Raw genomic sequence first — 25395 nt, 5'->3', positions numbered from 1 at the left:
GAGTCTGAGCCCCACGACCAGGGAGAGTGGACAACATACTTACGCACACAGAAAGGGGTCTTTCCCAACCAGTGATGATCCTGCTGGCAGATGCGCACAGACATGCCGATGAGGCGGAAGCCGGCGTTGCACTGGTACACCACGCTGCCCCGGTAGCTGTAGTTCTCCCCATTGATGTGTCCATTGACGATGGGCTCAGGGGTCCCACAGTGTCCAGCTACGGTGGGGGAGGGAGGAAGGAAGAGAGTAAACTAAGAGTGGGAGTTTGGTCAGAGAGGGAGGAGACAGGGATGGTGGGGAATCAGGGTACACAATCACGTCTTGTTTTTTCCACCTCCCCCTGAGAGCAGCCACCCAGGAGTGACTTCAGGAATTCCAGACATGATAGAAATGCGTTGAGGAATTGGCACCCTCACATCCAGAGGCTGCATCCCAATGACAATATGTATCCCTGGCCACTGATCTCTGGGCTTTAGTTTCTGTGTCTGTACAGGGGTGAGAAATGATCACTGTTCCCTCCCTACCTCAGGGGTCAACCCACTCTTTTTCTCATCAACCATCACATACTGTGCGGAGGGCACAGCGGTGTGCGTTACAGGAGACAAAGCCTAGTTGGTTTGAAAATAACCATGTAGAAACAGGTGGTTTAGGTAAATTATCCTTCTTTCTCTTTGAGTGGTGAGGAACATAGACAGTGCAAAACTAAGTGAGTTATTAAATGGGGTTTGGGTTGAGTGTTTTCCTGGCACTCCCACCAGCATCCTTCAGTTCTGTGTGAAAACAACCTTTGACTGTGTTCCTGACAGGACCTGGATGGTGTGGAGGCAGCACTTTTCACTCCAGGACAGACCATCCACTCCATCCTTTAGGCTTGTGTGGCTGCGACTCTCCTTTGGACTCCAGGGGTCCAAGAGAGGAGCGAGAGGAGATGGAGCTTTAGAATCTAAATAGAGCAATTCTCTGGCTTCAGGCAGGGGATGAATTAGCCATGGGGAAATGATAACTTTGCCTTTTATAAGCCAGGTTGTTTTTACAGTTCTGCTATTACTTATTACACACACATGTGTAACTAGTATATAAGCTATTTCAGGTGTGTTACAGGAATGTGTCTCTGTCACTGCCCAAAGATGTAGGCTGGGGCTTCATCAATCACACAAGGGCCCATAAAAAGAGGGTTTGTCTTGACCAGACTGAGAACCCCTCAAAGGTTTGTCTCTTCAGACGTGAAGTTCTTCTCAATCTTTTGGGTGCCCCAAGAGAAGCTAGTTCAGGGATTTAGTCATGGGAGATGCCTAATAACTGGTGTTAAAACAGTTTGGATTGAGTATTTTATGACAGTAGGTAAACGTATACTGTTCAAAGATTAGATACCAGCTTTGCAGAGAAAATGGGCAGGAAAGGCCTGGAGTGGTCACTTACCAAGGCAGCGGACTTGAGAGCCACTCCAGAGCCCATTGGCCATGCACTCCCGCACCCTGGAGCCCACCAGAGTGTATCCAGAATTGCAGGAGAAGATGGCTGTAGCCCCGTAGACAGATAATGTTCCAATGCGGTGGCCATTGGGGGGGATGGGAAGCTCTCCACAGGAGATAACTAAAAAGATCACAAAATGCTCAATAGACCAGCCCCCAAGGAGAGGGACACATGCTGTTTCTGCTTAGCAAGTATAAGGACAAAAATAAAATGTTTAATCTTCCTCTGTTGGAACTCATGTCTGGAATATTGGTCACAACATCGACGTGTGTGATGTTAACACTGGAGCAGTGATTCTAGACTGGAGAAGTTGCCAGAAGCATGTGGGGAGCTTTTAAAATGCACAGCCTCCAGTCTAGACTGATGACTCACAATCTCTGGAGGTATGTCCCAGGCAAGGGGATTTAAAAAAAAATCTCCTCAGGTGATTTGTAGTGTTGTCCTTGCTGGCAACCACCGCGCAAGAGATGGTGATTTGGGCGTGGGCCCCTAAGAGCCCAGGGCAGATGCTCTCAATCATTGTTCTTTCCTGCTGAGCCAAGCAGCAGCCTCACATGCCTTCTCAACAGAGCACTGCAGACAGCCACTAGCTGGCCCACGAGGTGAGGCCTAATCACCAACGCTGCCCTGAATTGTGCGTGGCTTCACTGTAATGGTTACACATCACACACATGTGTGACTTCTTCTACTTTGCTATATACATGGTGGTATCCCACTGTGGAGTCTTTACTCACAATCTCTCACGATGAGTTATAGATGTTGGGAAGATACCACTCCTCCCACTTACTCTCAGACCTCCCACTTCTCATTGACAAGCTATCCCCTTCTAACCTTTTACAGTCATTTACTTCCCCATGATACCCTTACTGATTAAGTAAATATTATCAGTAGATCCCTACTGTAGTGGATGCTATGGTATGTATGTCACCCAGACCTCCCTTTAGGGCTGAAGGACTTATTTCCCCAGCTGCTGGAAGTACTGCTAGCAAACAGCCCTCTTCAGAAATGCCTCAGCTGAAGAATCCTCTCACCTAAAGTTATTCCTGGGCAGCCTGTATCCAATGACTGGTCGGAGTGGTGCCACAAAGGCTCAACTCCCTTGCCCCAACTTGTGACAATTCTGAAGGGCATCACTGCTGAGGCCTTCATTGACACTGTATCAGGACTCAACTTCTCCCTCTGCCAAGTCCTGCTTCTTCCCTTCCCTTTCACAGGTGGGGATCCCAAGCACACTCCCTAATAAACCTCCCTCTCAGAGTTCTGCTTCCCGAGGACCCCAACCTTTGATATATATCTTCGAGAGCCAAAGAACAAACAATTAACAATGGAGAATGAGAGGCAGACAGACTTGTGGCCTTGTGATATCCTCATTCCACTGTATACACAGTCTCTTCGTAGCTCTCATCACACTGAACTGTCACTGCTTCTTTGCCTTCCCAGTAGACTGCAAGCTCCTTGTGGGCAAGAACCACAACCTTTTATTTTCGTATCTCTACAGTACCTGATATATGGTAATGAATGCTGAATAAATGAATTAGTGGATGCTTACCTAGACAAAGACAACTTTTAATAAGATGACAAGATGCTAGGAAGTACTTTGTTAAAGGATAGGCATTTTTTCAGATCCTGATGCTTGGTGAGTGTCCAAAAAGAGGTATACTGCAACCCCAATCACACATCTCCTTCCCCCTCCCCACTCAACCCTATGTATAGATAGTTCAGAGTAGGAGGCACAGTGCCAAACACACCCTCTCTCCCCTCCTGAGCTTACTTTGGCAGGTGGGCAGAGAGTCCCCAAGGCTCCACTGGCCATTGGCCTGACAGCGGATGACCCTTTGGCCAGTATAGTAGTAGCCAGGGTCACAGATGAGCATCAGCTGGGCCTGGAACTGGTACTGTGTCTCAAAGATAAGCCTCCATCGGCCGTGTTCCACACTGATGCTGCTGATATCAGGACAGGTCACAGCTAGGGAAACAAGGGGGAGGGAGGAGGGTTAACTAATTAATTATGGAAGATACTGAGAAGACCCCAGACTCGGGACTGGGAGACCTGAATGCAGTAATGAGGAATACAGTATCTTTACTCCCCAGGAAGGTGTGGTAAACGAATGAAGTGGGCTGGGTGGGGAATGTGGCAAACTTAGCAGTGCAGGTCCTGCAAAGAAAAGGGAGGTGGCACTCAGTCAATACTGATTGTTGGATGTGGGATTGCAAGTTCCATTTGGTCATATCTTTATTTTTTAAGAGAAGCTAGAAATCTGGATTTCTATGTAATTCATTTTTTTTTTCCTATAAAGCACAGTGTAGGCTAAAAAACAAAACAAAACAAAACAACACCAAATCTTTGGGTTGGATATGGCCCATTCGGCTGTCAGTTTGTGATTTTGGCCTTAAAGTTGAATTGCACATCTGTCAGTTTAGAGTTTCGTGATCAAGGGACATCCATGCAAACTTTCTGATCTATAGTTTCTCCATCTAAAAGGGGATGGATCAGGTCACTCCTAAGTTCTATGTTGGTTTATGGATACATGTCAGGGCACAATTGTTTATCAGTCCTATGAGACCACTTTGAAATGAGAACCCAAGTTGAAAGAAAATACCACTCACCCATTTCCTCTCCCTGAATCCCTAATCTCCATGTACATGTTTTTTCTAATTACAGAGCTTTCAGTTCCCTCCTTGCAGGAAGCTTTTCAGCTGCTCACCCAGCCCTTCTTTACAGTAGCCTACACCACCCAAGGACTCACCGACACATTTTGGGGGGACATTGTGGTTGCTCCACAGGCCTGTCTCCAGACACTCGGCTGTGGCTTCAGCGCCTGCCTGGAGGTGGAAGCCTTCACTGCAGCTGTACACAGCCTTGGTCCCCACTGTGTACTCCTTGCCGAACACCATTCCATTCTTGGGGGCCTCAGGAGCCCCACAAGAAAGACCTAGCAAAGGGAAAAAAAATACGAGAATTTCTGTTTAAAGATGGTGGCCTGAGAAATTATTTTTATCTTTCATCTTCCCCCAAACCCCAACAAAATTATAGTAAAGGAAAAATAAAAGGGACAAACCTCATAACAAAAAAAAGAAAATAGGAGGATCATCAACAGATGAGAGATTAAAAAAATTGAAAACAGAAAGCAGAGAGAAGTTCTTGATAGATTAAATGGGACAAAGAAGCTGCAACCCAAAATATATGGAGGGGGCTACTGGGTGAGAACTTCCACCCCTTCCTACAAAGAAGGCAGAGGCAGCCATGTGTCTACTCTCCAAACAAAATAGAGAGGGCTCTTTCCTACTTAAATGGAAAACAAAACAAAAGAAAAACTACTTTGAGAGAATTAGGGCTGCTAGGGTGCGAGATGGCATCCCAGAGTAAAGTTCTTCAATTCTAGGATTTAAAGGCTCTCAGTCTAAAGGCTCTCTGCCTGCTCATCTCTGCCACATACTCAACACAACTTCCTAATCATGGGAAAGACTACTGGGCAAAGATATTTGTATATAATAACAATAAAGGTAACCTACAGCTGCAACCTCAAGCCAACCTAGCCTTTTCTTTTCAAGTATGAATGAACAATCAAGGATCACTACCCATGTGAAGAAAACTAGTAGCATGAAAGAGAAAGTCCAAGATAAAAAAAATCAATAAAAAATCCCCTTAGGAAATAGAGCTAATTCAGGGAACAGAAAATATTTATTTTAAAAAAATTCTGATTAGTAATTTTCTGAGAAAGTTGAGGTGACATTATTGCACTCACTAAAAGAGAACAGAGTGCTTTGAGAAAAGAACAAGAGAACAAGGATGAGTTCTTTTAAATTAAAAATATGATTGCCCAACTAAACATTAAATAGAAGGGTTGGAGATTAAAAGTAAAGGAAATTTCCCAGAATATAGATAAAAATAAAGGGACCGAGGAGCTAAGATGGCAGCACAGAGAGGAGTGGAAGACTGTTAGTCCCCCTCTGGAACAATTCATAAATGACCAAAAAACTAGTAAATAACCCAGAATAATTGCGGGGAGACCAATGTGACTGTCCACTCATCATCCACCAACCTGAATTGGGAGGAATGCCTGAGATTGCAGCATAAAATCTGTAAGTAAAAACTGCGGACCTACTCTGAGAGCTGAGAGCCAAGCGCCCCTCCCTCACAGAAGCCTCGCAGTGCTAGAGAGCAGCACTCTCTCAGACCAGCTCCAATTGGGGTTTTAATATTAAATGCTCCATACAGACAGCGAATCCCCAACAAGCACACAGAAGCTTTTGGTGACAACTGACACAGGGAGAGTCAGGGCACATATCTGTCTCAGGACGGGGAGCCCAGAGGATCGGGTGCTATCCCTGGCTGACGGGTGAATTTGGGGCGTTCTCTCCCTTTTTCTCTCTGTGGAGAAAACCTCAGCTGTTTTTAGCCTACAGCACTTTGCAGTAAAGAAAGCCTCAGCCATTTTAAAATCAAAACACTTTGGTCAGCAGAGTCAGAGAAACAAAGAACTTACTGATATGCAGATGACCTCTCTGGAGGGGGCATAGCTTCCCAAGAGGAAAGGGAGGGGCCCAGCTCTACTACCTGCCTTACCCAAACCAGACTCCAAAGCCTGGGGGAGGAGAGCCATGGACCACACCCCCTTGCACCAGCTGGTTATAGGCTGACAGGTGCACCTGCTGGGCAGAAAAGCACAGGTGTGTCAGTCCTCTAAGAAAAAACATCAGGGAAACTGAATACTGAATATTTCCTCATTCTGTGACCTGAGCCTGTTCTCGTCTGGGAAAACCTGATTGGGGTGGCCTAGGAGGTCAGATGCCTAGACAACAGAAAACTACAACCTACACTAAGAAAAACGAAGCTATTGCCCAGTCAAAGGAACAAACGTACACTTCAACTGAGGTACAGGAATTTAAACAACTAATGCTAAATCAATTAAAAATGTTTAGAGAAGATTTTGCAAAAGAGAGAGAGGCTGTAAAGAAAACACTGGGCATACATAAGGCAGAAATCGAAAGTTCAAAAAAACAACTAGTAGAATCTATGGAAATGAAAGGCACAACACAAGAGATGAAAGACACAATGGAAACATACAACAGCAGATCTCAAGAGGCAGAAGAAAACACTCAGGAGCTGGAGAACAAAACACCTGAAAGCCTACAGGCAAAGGAGCAGATGGAGAAAAGAATGAAAAAATATGAGCAACATCTCCAGGAACTTAAGGATGAAACAAAGTACAAGAATATATGTATCATTGGTGTCCCAGAAGGAGAAGAGAAGGGAAAAGGGGCAGAAGCAACAATAGAGGAAATAATTAATGAAAATTTCCCATCTCTTATGAAAGACATAAAATTACAGACCCAAGAAGTGCAGCGTACTCCAAACAGAATAAATCTGAATAGGCCTACACTAAGACACTTAATAATCAGATTATCAAATGTCAAAGAAAAAGAGAGAATCCTGAAAGCAGCAAGAGAAAACCAATCCATCACATACAAAGGAAGCTTAATAAGACTATATGCAGATCTCTCAGCAGAAACCATGGAGGCAAGAAGGAAGTGGTGTGATATATTTAAGATACTGAAAGAGAAAAACCGCCAACCAAGAATCCTATATCCAGCAAAGCTGTCCTTCAAATATGAGGGAGACCTCAAAATATTTTCTGACAAACAGACAATGAGAGACTTTGTGAACAAGACACCTGCCCTACAGGAAATACTAAAGGGAGCACTACAGAGTGATAGGAGAAGACAGGAGTGCGTGGTTTGGAACACAGTTTTGGGAGATGGTAGCACAGCAATGTAAGTACACTGAACAAAGATGACTATGAATACAGTTGAGAGAGGAAGGTTGGGAGCATGTGAGACACCAGAAGAAAGAAGGAAAGATAAAGAATGGGACTGTGTAACTTGGTGAAATCTAGAGTATTCAACAATTGTGATAAAATGTACAAATATGTTCTTTTACGAGGGAGAACAAGCAAATGTCAACCTTGCAAGGTGTTAAAAATGGGGAGGCATTGGGGGAGGGATGCAATCAATGTAAACTAGGGACTATAATTAACAGAATCATTGTATTATGCTTCCTTTAATGTAACAAAGGTGATATACCAAGGTAAATGCAGATAAGAGGGGGGAATAGGGGAGACATGTTAGACACTTGACATTGGTGGTGTTGTCTAACTCCTTACTCTACTTTGATTTAAGGTTATTTTTCCTTTTGCTGCTTCCTAGCTGTCATTTTTTTTTCCTCTTTCTTTTGCCTCTTTACCTTCTTTGACTCTCCCTCCTGCCTTGTGGAAGAAATGTAGATGCCCTCATATAGATAGTGGTGAAGGTAGTGAACACATAAATATGTGACCATATAGAGAATCATCGAATTTTTACTTAGGATGGAATGTGTGGTGTGTGAACAAAACCGTCTTAAAAAAAAAAAAAAATAGGTTGATGACAAAACCTCGAGGGCAATATACTGAGTGAAATAAGCCAAACACATAAGGACAAATATTGCAGGGTCTCACCGATACGAACTAATTATAATATGTAAACTCACAGACATGAAATACAAGGTACCAGGATATAGGATGAGACTTAAGAATGGGGAGCTGTTGCCTAGCATGAGCAGAATGTTCAACTAGGATGAACTTAAATGTTTCGAAATGAACAGACGTGTCAGTAGCAAGATGTGAGAATAACTAACAGTGCCGAATGGTGCGTGAATGAGGTGGAAAGGGGAAGCTCAAAGTCATATATGTTGTCAGAAGGAAAGTTGGAGGTCAAAAGATGGGAATGTGTAAAACTGAATCCTATGGTGGGCAATGTCTATGATTAACTGTACAAATATTAGAAATCTCTTCCATGAACCAGAACAAATGTATGACAATACAATTAGAAGTTAATAATAGAGGGGCATATAGGGAAGAAATGTATACCTATTGCAAACTATATACTATAGTTAGTAGTATTTCAACATTCTTTCACAAACAGTAACAAATGTACTATACCAACACTACGAGTCAACAATTGAGGGGGGTTGGTTAGGGATATGGGAGGATTCGAATTTCCTTTTTTCTTTTCTTTTTTTTTTCTTTTTTCATCTTTCACTTTATTTCTTGTCTAGAGTAATGAAAAGTTTCTAAAAATTGAACAAAAATTAAGTGTGGTGATAGATGCACAGCTGTGTGAGGGTGCTGGGGGCAACTAATTGTGCACTTTGGATCTTTGGATGATTGTATGGTATCTGAACAATCCCAACAAAAATTAAAAAGGAAAAAAAGAAAAAAAAAAGCATATGACTAGGGAATATGGAGTTGAATAGCAGAAAAAAAATAGCCAAAAAATGTTTGGGGAAAGTGACCAACAGGTGGGAAAGGGGCAAGAATTTGTTGTTGTGGTTGCTGCTGCTGCTGCTGTTGTTACTGACTTATAGTACTATCTGATTTTCAAAATTATATACCTATTACATTAATAAAAATTAAAATTAGGTTAACAGAAAAAAGAAAAAAAAAATAAAGGGACCAAAAAATGAGAGAAAAGGTCTGAAAATGTGGAGGATCAATCCAGGAGTCCAGTATCTGGCTAATTAGAGCTCTAGGAAAAGATAATAGAGAAAATGGAGAGGATGAAACTTTCATAGATGAACACTTCCAAGAGCTGAAGGAGACACAAATCTTCAGATTGAAAGGGAGCTCAAGGGATGAGAAAAGAACCATTCCTAGATACATCACCATGGCATTTCAGGAGACCAAAGACATAGAGAAGATCCTACAAGTTTCCAGAGAGAAAAAAAATATGAAATACTTGTGAAGGAATGAGGATCAGACTGGCAGGAGACTTCCCGTCAACAACACTGGACATTAGAAGATAATGGAACGATGCTTTTAAAGTTCTGAAGGAAATGATTTGTAACCTAGAATTTTACCTACTTAATCTATCAAGTGTGGGTGAGGGTAAAATAAAGAAATTTTAAGACACTGAAGGACTCAAAAAATTTACTTCTCATGATCTCTTTCTGAGGAGCAAGTTCAAAAAGAAAAGTAAGAAAGAGCAAGATATGGAATTTAAAAATGTTAGAACTAACACAAGAGTACAAAGAATGGGAATCTGAAGGTGACAACTCAGGAGAGAATGGTGTGCAGCAAAATGGCCATGATTGTTATTTTATAAGGAGTATGAAATAATGATGAATCCAGATAGGAAGGAATATATATCACTTAGAATAGATTGGGTCTTTGAAAGAAATTAATACTTATGAACTATACTTGTCTATTGATAGTTCAGGAGCTATTACAGATGGTGAGAGATTAACCAGAGCCAAAATTACCGACTATTACTCTTATCTACCCACTCACCCTCCTCCTGTAATTGGTCTAGAGCTCAGACCACCTCACTGAGAGCCAGAAAAATCTTAGGCAGAGGAAATCCCCATCCATATTGGCTAACAGTGATGCTTGATGAATCTCAAGGCCCAAGAAGAGGCACGGGACTAGTGTTACATTAGGATGTGGGGAAAGGTGCACAGTCCAGTGGGGGTTGGAATACCAAGAGGGAGGAAGGGTTCAAGGGATGGGCATGGGAGAAAAAGATGAGCATCAGGAAAATAGAAGGAATGAGGAAACAAGGAGCATTTAAATATTATGGTACTCTTCAAATGCCTAAACAGCAATGCTTTGAGCTCCTTAAGTGGGAGTAGGCAATGTGTTAGTCAAATCGTCTTATCTCATCAACTAACTGTCCTGCTTTTGACTGCTGCCTTGGACCCTTTGGGAAGAAATACTTAGATTCCCACTGGCATCTTGCATGGAGAGCAAATCTGGGGAAAACAGGTGAAGGAATTGGGTAGCAGACACTTTCTTCTCAGTGGCCCTGGCCTTGCCCTTCTCTTGTGCATAACTAAGACAGGTGATATTTACCAGCCCAAGAGACTAGAGTCACATGATCTCCATGCCAAAACACAGGCCCCCAAGTCTAGAGGTTATTGAGGGACAGTTCCTCTGGGTAGGAGAGGAGGGGTACCATCATAAAGTAGTTGAAGCCTGTGCTGTGGCAAGATCCCTGAAGGAGAGATCAAGATGTTTTTGTGGATGTAGAAGTAATGGATGAGAGCAGCAATGGGGAATTAGGCAGGTGGAAACAGGGGCATTAACACGTTCCACTTGAAAGGGCCACAGCATCAGCATCCTGAAAGGAGAGCCACAGTCTCCAAGGAAAGCAGAAGTGGAGAGAGCCTTCTGGGCTGGTTCTCTGTGGCCTTTGCTTAAAGGCTTCAAATGGAAAATAACACACCATTTTGTGTTCTTGGAGAAAGCTCAGGCACAGGTTGTGAGAGTCAGAGATGATAGATATAATTTAAAAAGTACTTCACCAAAGAAAAATAAAATCAAACAACAATGTGACTTCCTATTTTTGTCTATACCATTGGCAAAGTTCTTTTTATTTGTTTGTTTGTTTTTCAAATGCACAATGTTGATGAGAACGTGAGAGAAAAGACTACTTTCACATGCTGCTGATGGACCTATAAATGAGGACAAACTTCCTGGAGGGCAATTTGACCTTATGTATCAAAGGCTATAGATTTTGCATAAGTTATGGCTTGACAATCGTATTTCTGGGAATTTATTTTAAGGGAATAAATATGGATGTTCATAAATAAATATAATTATAACAAACAGCAGCTTTGTTTACAGTAACAAAAATAAACATCCAAATGACCAACAAATAGGATGATACTAGATGCTATGCAACCATTGAAAATAATGCTGAGGAAGTATACTTAATTACATGAAAGATGTCAATACAATATTAAAAATTTTGTATGCCAATGGTCTCACTTTTGTTAACAATATATAAAGATGAAGAAAATGCACTGAAGTGTTAACAGATCTTGGGTGATTGGATTTTAGGTCATTTTCACTTTTTTCTTTTGCATTATCTATAGCTTTTTTCTTTTTTTTTCAGATTTCTAGTCTGAATGCATATTACTTTAAGAGAAAAAAAAACCCCATAAGTTACAGCACTTAATGCATACAAACTGCCTGGTGCATATCATGGTGCTAAGGTTGCTCAGCCCTGGTTCCTTGCTGCCTCTGCCTCCTCAACCTAGTGCTTCAGCCAGTCGATAAGGCCTTACACATACTGGGATCTCTCTCCATTCCGTGCCTTGGCACCCGCTTTTTCTGTTGCCCTAGAATGCTTTCCTTGCCAGTGCCTGGCAAAAAATACATTTGTTCTCTGAGACCAAGCCCAGGCACCCCCTCTTCCAGGAGCCCCCCAGCTGCCCAGGAGGAGGTAGGTCCCTTTTTACCTCTGGGCTCCCACAACGCTCTGCTCAGACTCCTGTCTCAGCACTTCCTTATCCTGTCATTTGTATTCAACTGCTGTGTATCTACCTCCCTACCTCTCTGAAAATGTGGAGACTGCATTTTATGCATATTTATATCCCCAGGGCTTGAGATATTATAGAGCCTCCATGAATATTTGCTGAACAAACTAATTAACCATGAGGAAATATGCATTTGGAAGTGACGGTTCCTGAGACAAGCCCAAGACTGAGTAGGATCCGGAGCCACCCTGTCACCCCTCGCCACCTGCTTCTCACCTTGACAGAGAGGAATGGCCTCGCTCCATAGTAAGTAGCCCTGGGGGTGCCGGGTGCAAATGGCCATGCTCTGTCCCACCAAGCGGTAGCCGGCATTGCAGCCGAAGTGGATGGAGCCTCCGGGCTGCGTGCTGGTCTGGCCCAGAATGTAGCCGTGGAGCGGAGCCCTGGGCAGGCTGCAGTAAGGAGCTGAACAACAAGATGAGGCTCAGGGACCCAAGTACCCGTAGGAAGACAGACACAGGCTCTCAGGCATGCCCCTCCCCTCCCTTCTTCCCAGCATTTCCTCTGGAAAGTCAGCGCTTGCCTCCCCACTGCCAGGTCTGAGTGGTTGGTACTGAAAAGCAGCCAATCCGTTTAGTAAAGACAAAACAAAACAAAAGGAAGAGGAAAACCAGCCCCAGTAGGCATTGGGTCCCTTTTGCGGCTTGAAAGCATCACTGATTGTTCAGCTAAATTCAGGCTCTCAAATCCATTTGGCTCTTAAACAGGCGAGGGAAAGTAGAACCTTTTCAGGTCGTGACTTTGGGTGAATCACTTAAGCTCTGTTAGTTCCAGTTCCCTCACCTGTAAAATGGGATTGGTGGACCTTCTTCAGAGGTTTTTGGACAATTTAAATGAGATTGTGTCTGTAAAGCTCCCAGCACAGTGCAGAACACTTAGTTGTCAACAGACGGTTGCATTCCTTCTTTCTGTTGTATAGGGAGAATGGGAGGAGAGGGAGCTGTGGCAATCAAGGACCCCAAATCCAAGGTCCCATGTTCCCCTTAAAGTATGGCTTCCATTTCATTCATTCATTTATTTATTCATGAAATCAATAGTGAGTGTCTGTTATGTGCCAGGTGCTCCTCTGAACAAACCAGACAAAGTTCCAGTCTCAAAGAACTCATGTTAAAAATTCCTGCAAGGGATCCCCAGGGGCAAGTTCTGGGAAGAGGACAGAAGGATGACCAAAGGAATGAGCATTACCTGTCCCTTACTTGCTCTAAGAGTCCCTGGCTGGGTCTCCTGGGCAGATGGGATAAAGTAGGATTGGGGCAGCAGGGTCCTTACCCACACCCTCCCCATGGTGAGATCTTTTGGCCTCTTACTTGGTGGTCCCATCCCTCTGCTGGTGAAGATGGTGTTTTAGATACCTCCTTTCCAAGCCCTTCTTTGCTCTTCCTTTGCCATCTGCACCCTATGCATATTATATCCATGTGTCAGCTTACTTGAGAACAAGAACCTCATTTATAAAATATACTTAGTCACAGTGACAGACGCCTGTGCCAATTACACAAGTCTACTGTGTTTTGACGATTAAGAACCGTTTCACCATGTAATTAATTCACTTTCAACATTACATGTGCATTAACTCTCTACTTAATGCACTTGACGTAATTACCCCCAAACATGTGGTTAGTCTTTAAAAACACCACGGAAAGGGCAACTCCTTAACAGTTTTTAGTTCCTAATTTTGCACTCAGCATAGTGAAATGCTACTAAACTGCTTTATTTCCCTTTATGTGAGCGGCTGCCAGAGAGTCTCCCTTGAGAGACACCTTAAGGACGGTCAAGGGCCAAGGTTTCCTTCTCAGCACCAGGAAACTGAGGCCTGAGGAGGTTAAGTGACTTGTCTAATAACTCACACAGCTTGGGGACAGAGCTGATCACTGCACCTGGGGCACCTGGCCATGACGCCACCCTGCCTCTCGTGTGCATGGCAGGAAAGGAGAGTTTGGATCGACTTTGCAGAGGAAACGGACTCTGAGGGAGTAAAGAGCCATCTCCTCCCAGGCTCCCTTCAGCTTCTGGTTTGCTCTTCCCTGGAAGCCATACACAAGGTTCTTTAGAACTGTTCCAATGGGCCTGCTACATTTGGGCTGATGAATTTGAACTGATAATATTTTTAACAAGCAGAAAATACTTTGTCATTGAATATGCAAAAACACTTTTTTTGGAGAGTAACATTATAGATTTTGAGTCAAGTCCATTTTTCCTAACAAATAACACTTAGGTGACCCATGAGAAGACATGGACTGAGACAAGTGGCACCTCAGGCTATAATATGACATCCTTCCAATCAATATTTTTTATAAATTTGTCTAACATTTGTTTGGAATGCAGTCCAAATGGGGCCAGGGAAAGAGCGCTGGAGGGGAACTGCTGGTGGGTGGTCTCAGTCTCACCATGGTCTTGGGCAATTCATATCTGCCTCCAGGCTTGCAGAGACCAGCCAGCATTCATTGGACCCACCCTCTTCAAAGGAGGCATCAAGCAGCTTATCAAGTTTTCTTTCCAACTACAGACAGAAATCCTTATGATGGGAATTTAGATAAATTTGATTTTTTTCCATCTCAAAACATTTCCCATGATTCCTTACAGATGGCTGCTTGGGTCAGCTGGCTGGCTGACTCTGCCCATAAGAAATGACGTGCAGAGCAGAAGAGAGAATTCTGGACTTAAAATATAGCACATCTTTTGCTGCTTGCCTAAAATCTGCCAGTTGGAGACCCATGTCTTAGGGGTTTTCAGTTTTAAAGAACATTCATTATCATTTCAATAGCATTAGAGGTAGGAACACCTTTAGGAATTACCAGATCATATACAAATGTTAAACTTGTCCATAAGACACAGGTTGGCAGTATGAGACAGGGAAGAGAGGGAAGTTAAAAGGGGGGAAAGGAGTAGAAGGAGAGGTAGTAAAACCAAGGACTATTGGTATAGCTTTGGGTGAGGGAGCTTTAGAAGAGGACAAAGGCTGCCCATCCCAGGGAGGAACTCTGCCATCTTGACAAGGAGATTGCCCATGAATTATTTGGGAGTTCGGGTTGAGGAACTTAAGGAGTTCTGGGGCTGTAGCCCTTCTCATGATTCCTCGTGTTTTACTCACCTGAATATCGAATCTTAAAGCCCTTTCGATTATAGGCATGGTCAGATGACCAGCGCAGGTACACAGAGTTGCTTGAGCTGGTGACAATCAAGGGTGCTGAGTAATTCCCACTGAGGGCTTTAAGCAAAGGACTTTGTCCTGAGGGACCTGGGGGTGAGATGGACATGAATTACAGACTATCCCAGCTGTCAAAGATACTATATACTTTTAATATAACCATCTCCTATTTTTTTCTCCTCGAGTAAAGACACCAAGGCCAGGATGGTTTGGAGTCAGCAAAAACATTTGCACTTCCACTCTCTGCACCCACAGGCACTGCGCAACATGCTCCTTCCTCCTGAGCCCAGTCCTAAAACACTGCTATAGGATGTCACTAGCAACCTATAGGAGTCAGCAGGTGAGATTAAATCTATTGGCCATCCTGGGACTTGGTCAAAGTCAAGCAGTCGATTAACAGAAGAGCTGTTTCTCAAACTGAGAACTCCTTTCACCTTGCCACCCTACTTCTCTTGTGCATGCTAACACAGCTCAGTGTCTGCCTTATTGAAAAAAAATTATTGAATGAATATATAGCAATAAAGTTGAAGGAATGAAAATTTGGAGGGAAAGTCATGTCTCTGTGACATAAATAACAGAGGTCTCCAATGTTCCTTTCTAAGGCTCCTCCAGCAAAGCCTCCTTCTTCCTTTTTCCTACATTAAATGCCAAACTCACCCTTTGACATGAACCATCCCAGTGAGGTTGGAGGAAGAATAGGAATCAAGAGACCCTTGTCTGTCTCCTGACCTGATACTGGCTTTCCAAGCAACCTAAGCCAAAAGACTTTACCTCTCCAGATCTCAGTTTTTTCTTTTGTTGAAAAGGAAAATAATTCATATTGTTCATCACATGTTATTTAGATCATGTTAATGAACACATAACAATCATTGTGTGCCTCCTGAAGCAAACTGCTAGACACCTACATTTAAATTTCCTTAGTTCCTTAGATTCCCATACCGTGAAACATTTTTATTATAATTTTACAGATGAGAACACTGGGGTCCAGAGAGGTTAAATGATTTCTTATGTTCTATAAAAAGGAAATTGGATTTGATACTGTATTGGGTGCTGTTGACACCCCACCCTGATCTCCTTTCCCCTGGTGCACCCCTGGGAGGTGCTGGAGTGCTGACAGGTAACAACTCTCAAAACCCTCTCCCAGGAGCTATTTCTTTCCCCAGGGTGCAAGGTGGGGGGCAGGCATCTGCCAGTGACTGACTGGCACAGAGGAACCAAAGGCTGGTCCCCTTGCTGCAGGCAGGACTAACTCTGTGGGTGCAGTTTGTGCTCTACGGCGTCCCAGTGGGATCAGACTGAAACTTGGCTCTATCTGAGACTGCAATCTTGCTTAGCCCTCCCCACCCCCATATTCTCTTTTCTGACTCCCTCTTGAGAGAATTCTACCAGTAAAGCGCCTGAAAAATAGTCCCCATCTCAGGCTCTACTTCTAAGGACCTAAAACTGTTTGGGCCAGGAATAGCTCTAGGAAGTAGACTCTAAGGATACAATTCCAGGACTGGATCACTTCCTGACTGGATGGCAAGAAGAACCCCATCACTGGTGTAGGTGGAACAATAATAGTTCTTGGCCTGCTCTAGTAGGGAAAATGCTAAGATCTTCACTTGTGTTGAACTGGGACTGGATACAGATGGAAGGGGATGTACTGGCTTGCACAAAGTCTTGGACATGTGAGAGTTATGGGGGCATTAGTAATTAAAAGGACTGTGGAATTGGGTGATTGTTGCTAAGTGCCATTGATTCACTTCAAGGGGACAGGGATGGGATCAGATCTATTAACCAAAAATGTGAAGCAAAGTGTGAAAGTGAGAGAGTTTACTTGACAGCACTTAAAGAGACCCTCATTTCCCAGAGATGGAGGACAGACATGGCTAAAGATCAGGTCCAGGATTTACTTGTTAAGAGTGTCAGAACTTCAGAGAAGGCTGAATAATTCTCTAGGTAATCCTCTTATACCATAAGCAAGGATTTGATAGAGGAGTGGGACACTGAGATCTGGAATATGGATGTCTGGTAGATGCAGTGAGATCTTTGAACCCGTAGATTCCCCTCTGGTCCTGCAGACATGGGTACCACCCCTATTGTAAGGCAGAGGCCCTCCCTTACAAAGGCAATGAAAAGGCCTTAAATGAGGCATGTGTCTTGCAAAACAATGCCCACACTCCTCAGGATCTGCCCCCACCACCGATTCTGTGTACTTGACCCATAATCAGGGTTACATCTCAGTGTAACCTGAGAGGGAATATTGCATGCTAAGGGAGGAGAGATTATTAAGCCAAAGAAACTGTGGAACCGGTTAACACACACCAGCAGGAATCAAAAGAATATGCCTGGGAGTGCATCCTGAGGGGGCTGGTTCAAGGCAGGTAAAATATAAAGCTAGATAGGGGAGAGTTTGTTTCCACAACACAGGCTTGATCACCCTGGAAAGGGCTCTGATCAGTGGACCTAACACGCTGCTGGGATAGCTCTTGGAAGCATGGAAAAAAGAATGGCCCACATTAAATAAAGTAGAGCCATCAGAACTGCTTTGTCAAAATGTGGAGGAAGGGGTCAAAAGGTCCAGAGCAGTGGCATGCTAGAATGAGTCTACTGGATAAGACCAGAACACTCAGTAGCTGACCATATTTCTCAGGAGGGCCTGGAGGACTCTCCATTTCCAAGCCAGTGAGGAATGCACTGGTGAGGGGATGGGCACTAACATCAATGGCTGTCCTCTGTAGGCCAAAACCGATGGTAGGAGATGATGTCACAGAACTGGGCTCTCTAGTAGCAGGGGTTGTTGAAAGGATCCTGGAATAGCAGAGGCCAGGTGGTAGCACTTAACTGTCAGAAGCAAGGTTGGCATAATTATCCATATGGGCAGCGAGGTTAAAACAGCAGCCAGGAGGGGCCTGATCCTCAGGGATCGACGGAGATGGCTTACAGAACACAGTGTTATTAAGGGCTAGATAGATGGGCAGCCAGAAAGAACAGCCAAAAAAGTATGAACATATGATCAAAAAAGATCATGGATAAATGTCCAGAAGGATGAGGTAAGCGACCCCAACAGATAGTTACATTCCCTTGCCCAGTGTCCAAACATGAGCCAGTTTTCATTTCTCATTCTAGAACACTTTGGTAGAAGGAGCAGCTGGGTTCCTGGGAAAAAGGACCCTGTATATAGTAGTGATTTCCCCAGGCCTTCCTCAAAGGGACCTATGGCTATTTACTCAGGTAACCAAATATCTGGTAAAGGGGAATGCCCAGATCTTTGAAAGACTTTTGGATACAGGCTGTGAATTGAGGCTGATACTTGGGTATCCAAAGCACCATAAAGGCTCCCCTTTTACAATGGGCATGTGAGGTTAATAGTAAATGGAGTCCCAGCACAGGTTTATCTCGTAGTGGGTTTACTGGGTCCATGAACCCACCCAGTGGTCTTTTTTCCAGTTCCCAAATGTATAACAGGAATGGCCATACTTAGTTGTTGGCAGAACCCTCACATTGTTTTTTGACCTGTAGAGAAAGATTGTTTTACTAGGAAAGGTCATGTTTCCACCACCCCCACTCCAGTTAAAAAATATCATATTCTGGGTAGAATGGAAGTAAGTACCAACCTCAAAGACTTTAACAGATACAGGGGTGTTGGTGCCCATCATATCTCCCTTTAATTCACCTGCATAAAAACTGAATATATCATAGCAGATGACCATGGACTACCACAAACCAAACCAAGTAGCAGCTTCAATTGCAGAGGCTGTGCCAGATGTTGTATCTTTATTAGACCAGATTAGCATAGCCTTGGTTACATGAAATGCAGCTATTGATTTGACAATGCATTCTTTTCTACACCCCTGAGAAAAAAGAATCATAAGCAGTTTACATTCACTTAAGTTAGACAACAGAATACATTCATGGTCTAACCCCAGGGCTATATTAATTCTCCTGCTCTCCGTCATCATATAGTCCCAAGGAGTGTGGATCATCTAGACATCTTGCAGAATATAGCACACTGGCTTACTATATTAATTTATCATATGAATCAGGTCTGACCAGCAAGAAGAGGCAATTACTGAGAATGCTTTCACAACATCCATGTGCTCCACAGAGTAGAAGATAAATTCTACAAAGATTCAGGTGACATGTATAGGGTTCAGGTATCTGGGGCATGCTGAAACACTCCCTCCAAATTAAAGAGCAAGTTATTGAACCTTTTTTCTCTTACCATTAAGAAAGAGGCTCAATGCTTGGTAGACCACTTTGGGTTTTGGTGGCATCATACTCTGCACTTGAAAATACTCCTATGAACCATTTGTTGGTTGACATTCACGGGTACGAGCTTTGAGTGGGACCCAGAGCAAGAAAGGGTTTTGTAGCAGGTCCAGGCTGCAATACAAGCAGTCCAGCGTCTTGGGCCATACAACACTGAAGATCCCATGGTATTAGGGTTTCTCTGGTAGAGAAAGACATTGTGCGGAACTTCCAGCAAGCCGTAAGTTAGGAAAGTTGCAGCACATTGGCAACAGATCTATAAACCATTTGAAAATAGCCCCAGCATGCTATTGGGCCCTAGTGGAAACCACCTGACCTTGAGACATCATGTGATGATGCAACCAGAATTACACATAATAATCCGGATACTGTCAGACCCAACAATAATGAGGTCAGGTGATCCCAGAAGCAATTCAATGTAAAATGGAAGTGCTAAATCTGGGACCTGGCTCAAGTGGGTCCAGAGAGCACAAATAAGCTGAGTAAGGAGGCTGCAGTCCAGAGCCTCTTGCAACTGCCTCGTTTCACTGACACCTTTCCCTAGTTCACACCTTTGTTTTTCTGGGATGGGTGTGGGGTTCTCTATGACTAGCTCACAGAGGAAGAAAAAGCCTGACCTTGGTTTACAGATGAGTTAGCTTGGTCTGTGGATGCAAGCCAAAATGGTCTCCTGCTACAATATAGCCCCACTTGGGGGTGACCCTGAAAGAGAGTGGTGAAAGAAAACCTTTCCAATGAGAATTGTTTTGAGCACTGTATTTGGTCATTTGGTTTGGGTGGAGGCAAAAGTATATAAGAGTACATTTGGAGATTCATGGGCAGTAGTGAATAACTAAGATGGTTGGCCAGGGGCCTGGAAAGAGCAAGAGTGAAAGACCAAGACAAGGAGGTCTGAAGAAGAAACATGAGGATGGACCTATGTGGGTGGGCACAAAATGTGAGAATCTTTTTATTGTACATCAGTGCCCACCAGAGACCATTCACTGCAGAAGAGGCACTAAACTACCAAGTGAACAGGATGAATCAGCCAGCAGACGTCAGGCAGCCTCAGTCATTGGCCACCCAGAGTTTGCCTAATGTGCTCATGGAGCTGTCATAGTGGCAGAGATGGAGGTTATGTATGGGCTCAAGCCAGGTCTCAGTTACTGCCTAATGCCTACCATGAACAAATGGGTCATAATGGCAAGTGTCCAGGCTTTCATGTCACCCACATTCCTAATCCCCCTCACCCTGTTCTATTTTTTTTTCTGTAGCACTTAATCACTTTCATATATACTATTTAATGTGCTCATTTATTTATGCTTATTGTTTATTGTCTGACTTGCTCTGCTATAACATAAGCACTATGTTCCTAGAAGGCAGGAATCTTTGTTTTATTCACTAATGTGTCATAAGCACTTATAACTGGATCTGGAACATGGTAGGTGTACAATAAACATTTATTGAATGAATTAATGAAACTTGGTGCTGTCTCTTACTATGTAACCTTGGGTAACTTAACTACCCTTCTCTGAGTCTAGGTTTCTTTTATATAATAGAAACAATTATAAAGGGTGGCTGTGAACATTAAATGAGATCACACATTCAAAGTGCTGGCCCTGGATAGCTCCACTTCACTTTTAGTGAACATGCTGGTGACTGATGCTGGAACAATTTCCCTGATCACAGACAGCATCTCTAATCCCCACAGAGGATTCAATTTAGTAAGGGTGATGAGTGAGTTTCTCTGTTCCACAGCCCTGGGACCCCTGTGGCTACTTACCATCAAAGATTTCAAACTCATCAAACTGCTTTTCGCTGAGGAAGTACTCCACTGTGAGGGAGATGTTGAATTCAGGCTCCACTCTCACTAGCCAAGAGCAGGTCTGGAACTGGGGATAGCTGCCGGGGTAGCTCTGACTCAGGATGACGCCTGTGGAGTCGGTCATAAGCTCATTTGTTGGGCAGTGCACTTGGAGAAAGAAAGAGAAAGTCCAGGTATTGGGATGGAGATGGAACCAGGGCCAACATATTTGCTTTTGCCTGGTACAAAAGACAGCATTGAAAACCAGTTTTTGAGCACATTCAGAGAAGACCCTGTCACCCATCATTAAACTATACCATGGTATGAGGTGACCTTGGATCCTGTCTCCAATTACTGTATTGCAGAGACTCAAGCCTGGCCAGTTGGTTGGCATCACTTTCTAGTTCGGAGGTGGGAACCACAACCTGGCTTGGGAGTAGGTGAGGATAGCACGTATGGAAGAGGCAACACTAAACCACCCCAAATTCAAAAGAGTTAATCTATAAAATGGGTTTGATCTGTACAAAGATAGTATAGGGCAGAGATTAAGCATGTGGGATATTGAGTCAAACACACCTGGATCTATGGCCCACTTCTGCTACTTACTACTATGTGGTCTTGGACAAATTATTTCCTCTGTCTGTGCAATGGTTTCTACTAACACAGAGACAACACGTGTCTTACAGGGCTATTGCATTATATGAAGAATATCTAAAACATATAACAGCATGCCTGCACACTGTAAGTCCTCAATCCGAGGCAGAGATAATTATGATGATAACAATGATAATTGCATCAAGAATAGGACAGGTCAAAAGAGCTTGGTGATGACCTAATTAACAGCATTCATTTATCTAAAGAAGGAATGTCGCCCTAAGGAAGACAGTGAGCATGGAATTTAGGAAACGAGGAGCTAGACAAGCAGGAGTGGGTTTTCTGGGTCCCTCACGGTTGAGGGGAGAGAAGAGGCTGGTTCAGAGGGCCCCTGCACACCCCAGGCTCTGGGTAGGTGGGGGTGGCGCTCTGTCCTGGGGCATAGGGATTTTCAAGTCTCACAACACAGACTACATGAAATGAATTTCAGGAAAATCCACCTCCATTTGCTTGACTTGAGGGCTCCAAAGTAAAATTCTGAGGGCTAAATCAACTTCCTCAGTACTTTGAAAAAGGGGTGCCCTTGACAGTACTTTCATGTATTCCAGTCCCTGCAAGTGGAGCAATTGGTATTTTGCTGTATTTATATCTCTTTGCTGTGCATGTACCTTTAGGCAGGATTCTGAGTGTGCTGGATTCTGGGACACTGATAAAAGCAAGTTTCTGCACCCACAAGGCTGAGGACCAATTCCTGCATTGTGATCTATGGCGAGGCTATTCTAGGGAGGAAGCCTTTCCACTCACTTTCTATTCATCATGCCTGTCCCCTTCAAACGCTGTCTTTGCAGAAGTGCCACTTTCTAATCAACACTGGGGCTGGGTAATAGAGACTTGCTGTGGCTCAGCGTTTCACAGGACTCATCCAGGGTTCTCTGAAGAGCTTTGAAAGGCACTAACTGGCTTTTCTCAGTAAAGCTTCCTTCTTAATACTATTTTGTAAGAAGAAAAGGAAAGCAAATGGCTTCTAGGAGGAAATCAGCCTGATTTCAAAATGCTCTCAAACAGGTCGCTGGGGTATGATGATATTTGAGTTCCCTTAGGCATTGTGATCCAGCTTCTGCTCTGCCAGGTCGGCTCTTCAAGTTCTTTACCTATCCACTTGCATCTGCCTCCACCAAGAGGAAGCAGACATACTCTCTTAAATGAGACTGGTCTGTAGGTTTTCTTTTTGGCAAGGTTATCAGATTTGGGCATCTGTGTCTAGAATTTTCTGTTTTCCTTTTTTTTCTATGCTCAAGATTATTTGGCCTTTGAAGGTTTAGTCACATTCTCCCTGAAACTATCTAGTCTTGGTGTATTTGGCAGGGTTTAGCTCTCCATTAACATTCTCTATTTCTTTTAGAGAATTGGGAGAGTATAAACTTTCTCTCTCTTCTGGGGTCAATTTCAGTAAAGTATACTTTCCTTGAAGATCAGTTATATCATCTAGGGTTTCAAAGTTATTGGCATAGATTTGTGCAAAAGAGTCTCATAATCTTAAACATTTCTTTTGCTTCAATGTTTGTATCCCACTTTTCATTTCTTATTTTTGAATATTCATGACTAGCTCACAGAGGTAGTCATTCCAAAATATCTCTATTTATGGTAACATTCCTTCTTGGAATATTACTAGAAATTTCTTATGTTTCTTATAAGTACCATATTCATGCTATATCTTTTTATATCTTTTTCTTGCAATCTATCTGGTCTTTATATCTAAAGTGTGTCTCATAGAAAATAAATGGTTACTATTTAAAGCTTCTAAATTTTGTCTTGTTTTTTTTTATGTTTGATTTTAAGCTGTGTTATTTAAACAGTCTGTCATTAAAAGAGGTATGTCAAAATCTCTCACTGTAATTGTCAATTTGTTCATTTGTCCCTGTTATTCTGTGAATTTTTACTTTATATATTTCAATACTATGTTGTTAGGTGCATAGAAGTTTATGACTATTATATATTCTTGACAAATTATATGTTTATTGGTATGAAAAATCTCTCTTCAGTTCTTTTCATGCTTTTTGCCTTAATTTATATTTTTCGTGATACTAACTTTGCTACCCCAGCTTTTAGGGGTTAGTATTTGATACATATCTCAAATGCTATACACACGCACGTACACACATACATACATACATACACACAGAGTTTCATACTAGGCATGGGTGACCTTGGGTAGGCAGTTGAAGATATTTAAGTCAGTTTATGAAAAGCTTAATGCTAGACTTTGTTTCCTTAACTGATCTGAAAGTCTCTGCCCTTTAATTAGCAGTTTGATCCACTTCTGTTTATTCTGGTTACACATATATTTGGGCTTAGTTTGAGGGCTGGTTGTTTGGTACGTGGGTGGTTCAGCTCAACTGAAACAAACAGATACTGAATTTGTCAATGTATTGGGGTAATCTAATTCTGGGGCTTGCAGCTCCTCCCTTCCTCACTAACAATCCATAATGTGGAATCTCCCTACTCTTACTTCTAAGGGGTGGGGAAGACACTGACCTGCTTTTTCCGTAGGCTACTAAATATTTGTTGGTGACAACAGTACAAGAAAGAGTAGTAGTACTTGTAATAATAACAGCCAACAGTGAGCAGTTGCTACGTGCCAGACACAGCTCTAAAGTGTTTTATGTTATTAAACTATTTAATCCTTACAATAGCCCCATGGCATAGGTATTATTCTCATTTTACCAATGAGAAAACTGAGGCACAGGGCAATTAGGTACCTTGCCCTAGGTCAGATGCCTTCTGAGTGCAGAAGATTGTTTTGGTCTTAGCTGTCAGGGTATTACACAGCCAGGGACACAACTGTAGTCTGTTGTTTGCTAGTTCACCACTCAGGACCTTGAGCACATCTGCACTCCAGTAAGGCAAGGTTGGTGTGTGAACCCACCCTTCCCTGAGGTCCCAGAACTCCCTCCTTACAATTATCCCATATCCAGGGAATGCCCTGTGTGGAAAAAAGGAGGACAGATATAAATGTGCCCACTGTGGCCAATTCACATCCACAGACCTACGAAAAGGGCAGGGACCCCATGTAGAACAATCATTCATTCACTCCTCACTCATTCATTCATCAAAGAACCATTCACCAAGTGACCTCTTAATTTATGAGGCAAGGACTAAGCTGAGAACGGAGAATATATAAAGAGGTATAAAACCAGGGCTTTGTTGTGGAGGAACTACAGGCGTGATAAAGACATGCGACAGTGCAATTACCTTCACATATTGGGGGTGGACCTTCAAACTGCAGGTAAGTTCCAAGTTTGCAAGTAAGGATTTCATTCCCCACCAAGGTAAAGCCAGGGAGGCACCTGTAGCGCACGATGTCACCTGTCAAAGAGAGAATAATATGGGAGTCTCTGGAGAAGTCTGGGCAGGGCTGGACAATACCTTAGTTCCTTGAGCCCACTTCCAGGCAAGACTATCAGTGGCAGGTCATGTTCTGTTCAGACTTAAGTACCTAGCTCAACTCCAATCAAACAATCAGACAACTGCTAGTTCCCTATCATAGCTATGCCTTGCCTGGGTCTAACAATGCTTTTCTATTCCAGAAACTGTGCAAAATGTCTTGCATGGACTTATTTCTCAAAAAACATTCTGACTTTAATCATAATTAAAAAGCTTCCTTACCAGCTCCTCTTCCTAGGTGATGGCTAAAAGGAAGACTGTTTGTATTCGGGGTGCAAACTCAGTTGACAGAATACCAACCGTCTTGCACTGGGCCTACTGTTTCTTTCCATGGATGGGAGGGAGAGA

At 43.1% G+C, this 25395-nt stretch overlaps 1 protein-coding gene across 4 annotated transcripts in view; it reads right to left on the bottom strand.

Moving 5' to 3' along the window:
- Positions 1-25395, bottom strand: part of CSMD2 (CUB and Sushi multiple domains 2) — a 646653-nt gene that overhangs the window by 73861 nt on the left and 547397 nt on the right. For 3 of the 4 annotated variants that reach the window (XM_037827786.1, XM_037827789.1, XM_037827787.1), the window contains 8 exons: positions 24856-24969; positions 20989-21177; positions 14916-15062; positions 12044-12232; positions 4221-4406; positions 3245-3439; positions 1420-1593; positions 44-217 (listed from right to left, as the gene is read on the bottom strand). In XM_037827786.1, coding sequence (XP_037683714.1) covers positions 44-217; positions 1420-1593; positions 3245-3439; positions 4221-4406; positions 12044-12232; positions 14916-15062; positions 20989-21177; positions 24856-24969 — 1368 coding nt within the window. The remainder of the gene's footprint in view (positions 1-43; positions 218-1419; positions 1594-3244; positions 3440-4220; positions 4407-12043; positions 12233-14915; positions 15063-20988; positions 21178-24855; positions 24970-25395) is intronic. The other variant, XM_037827788.1, reaches the window with a different exon arrangement.

This window comes from Choloepus didactylus, chromosome 2, assembly GCF_015220235.1.
Source record: "Choloepus didactylus isolate mChoDid1 chromosome 2, mChoDid1.pri, whole genome shotgun sequence".
Lineage (NCBI taxonomy): Eukaryota > Metazoa > Chordata > Mammalia > Pilosa > Megalonychidae > Choloepus > Choloepus didactylus.
The sequence above is the reverse complement of the archived record's forward strand: the minus strand, read 5'-3'. Positions and strand labels throughout refer to the sequence as shown.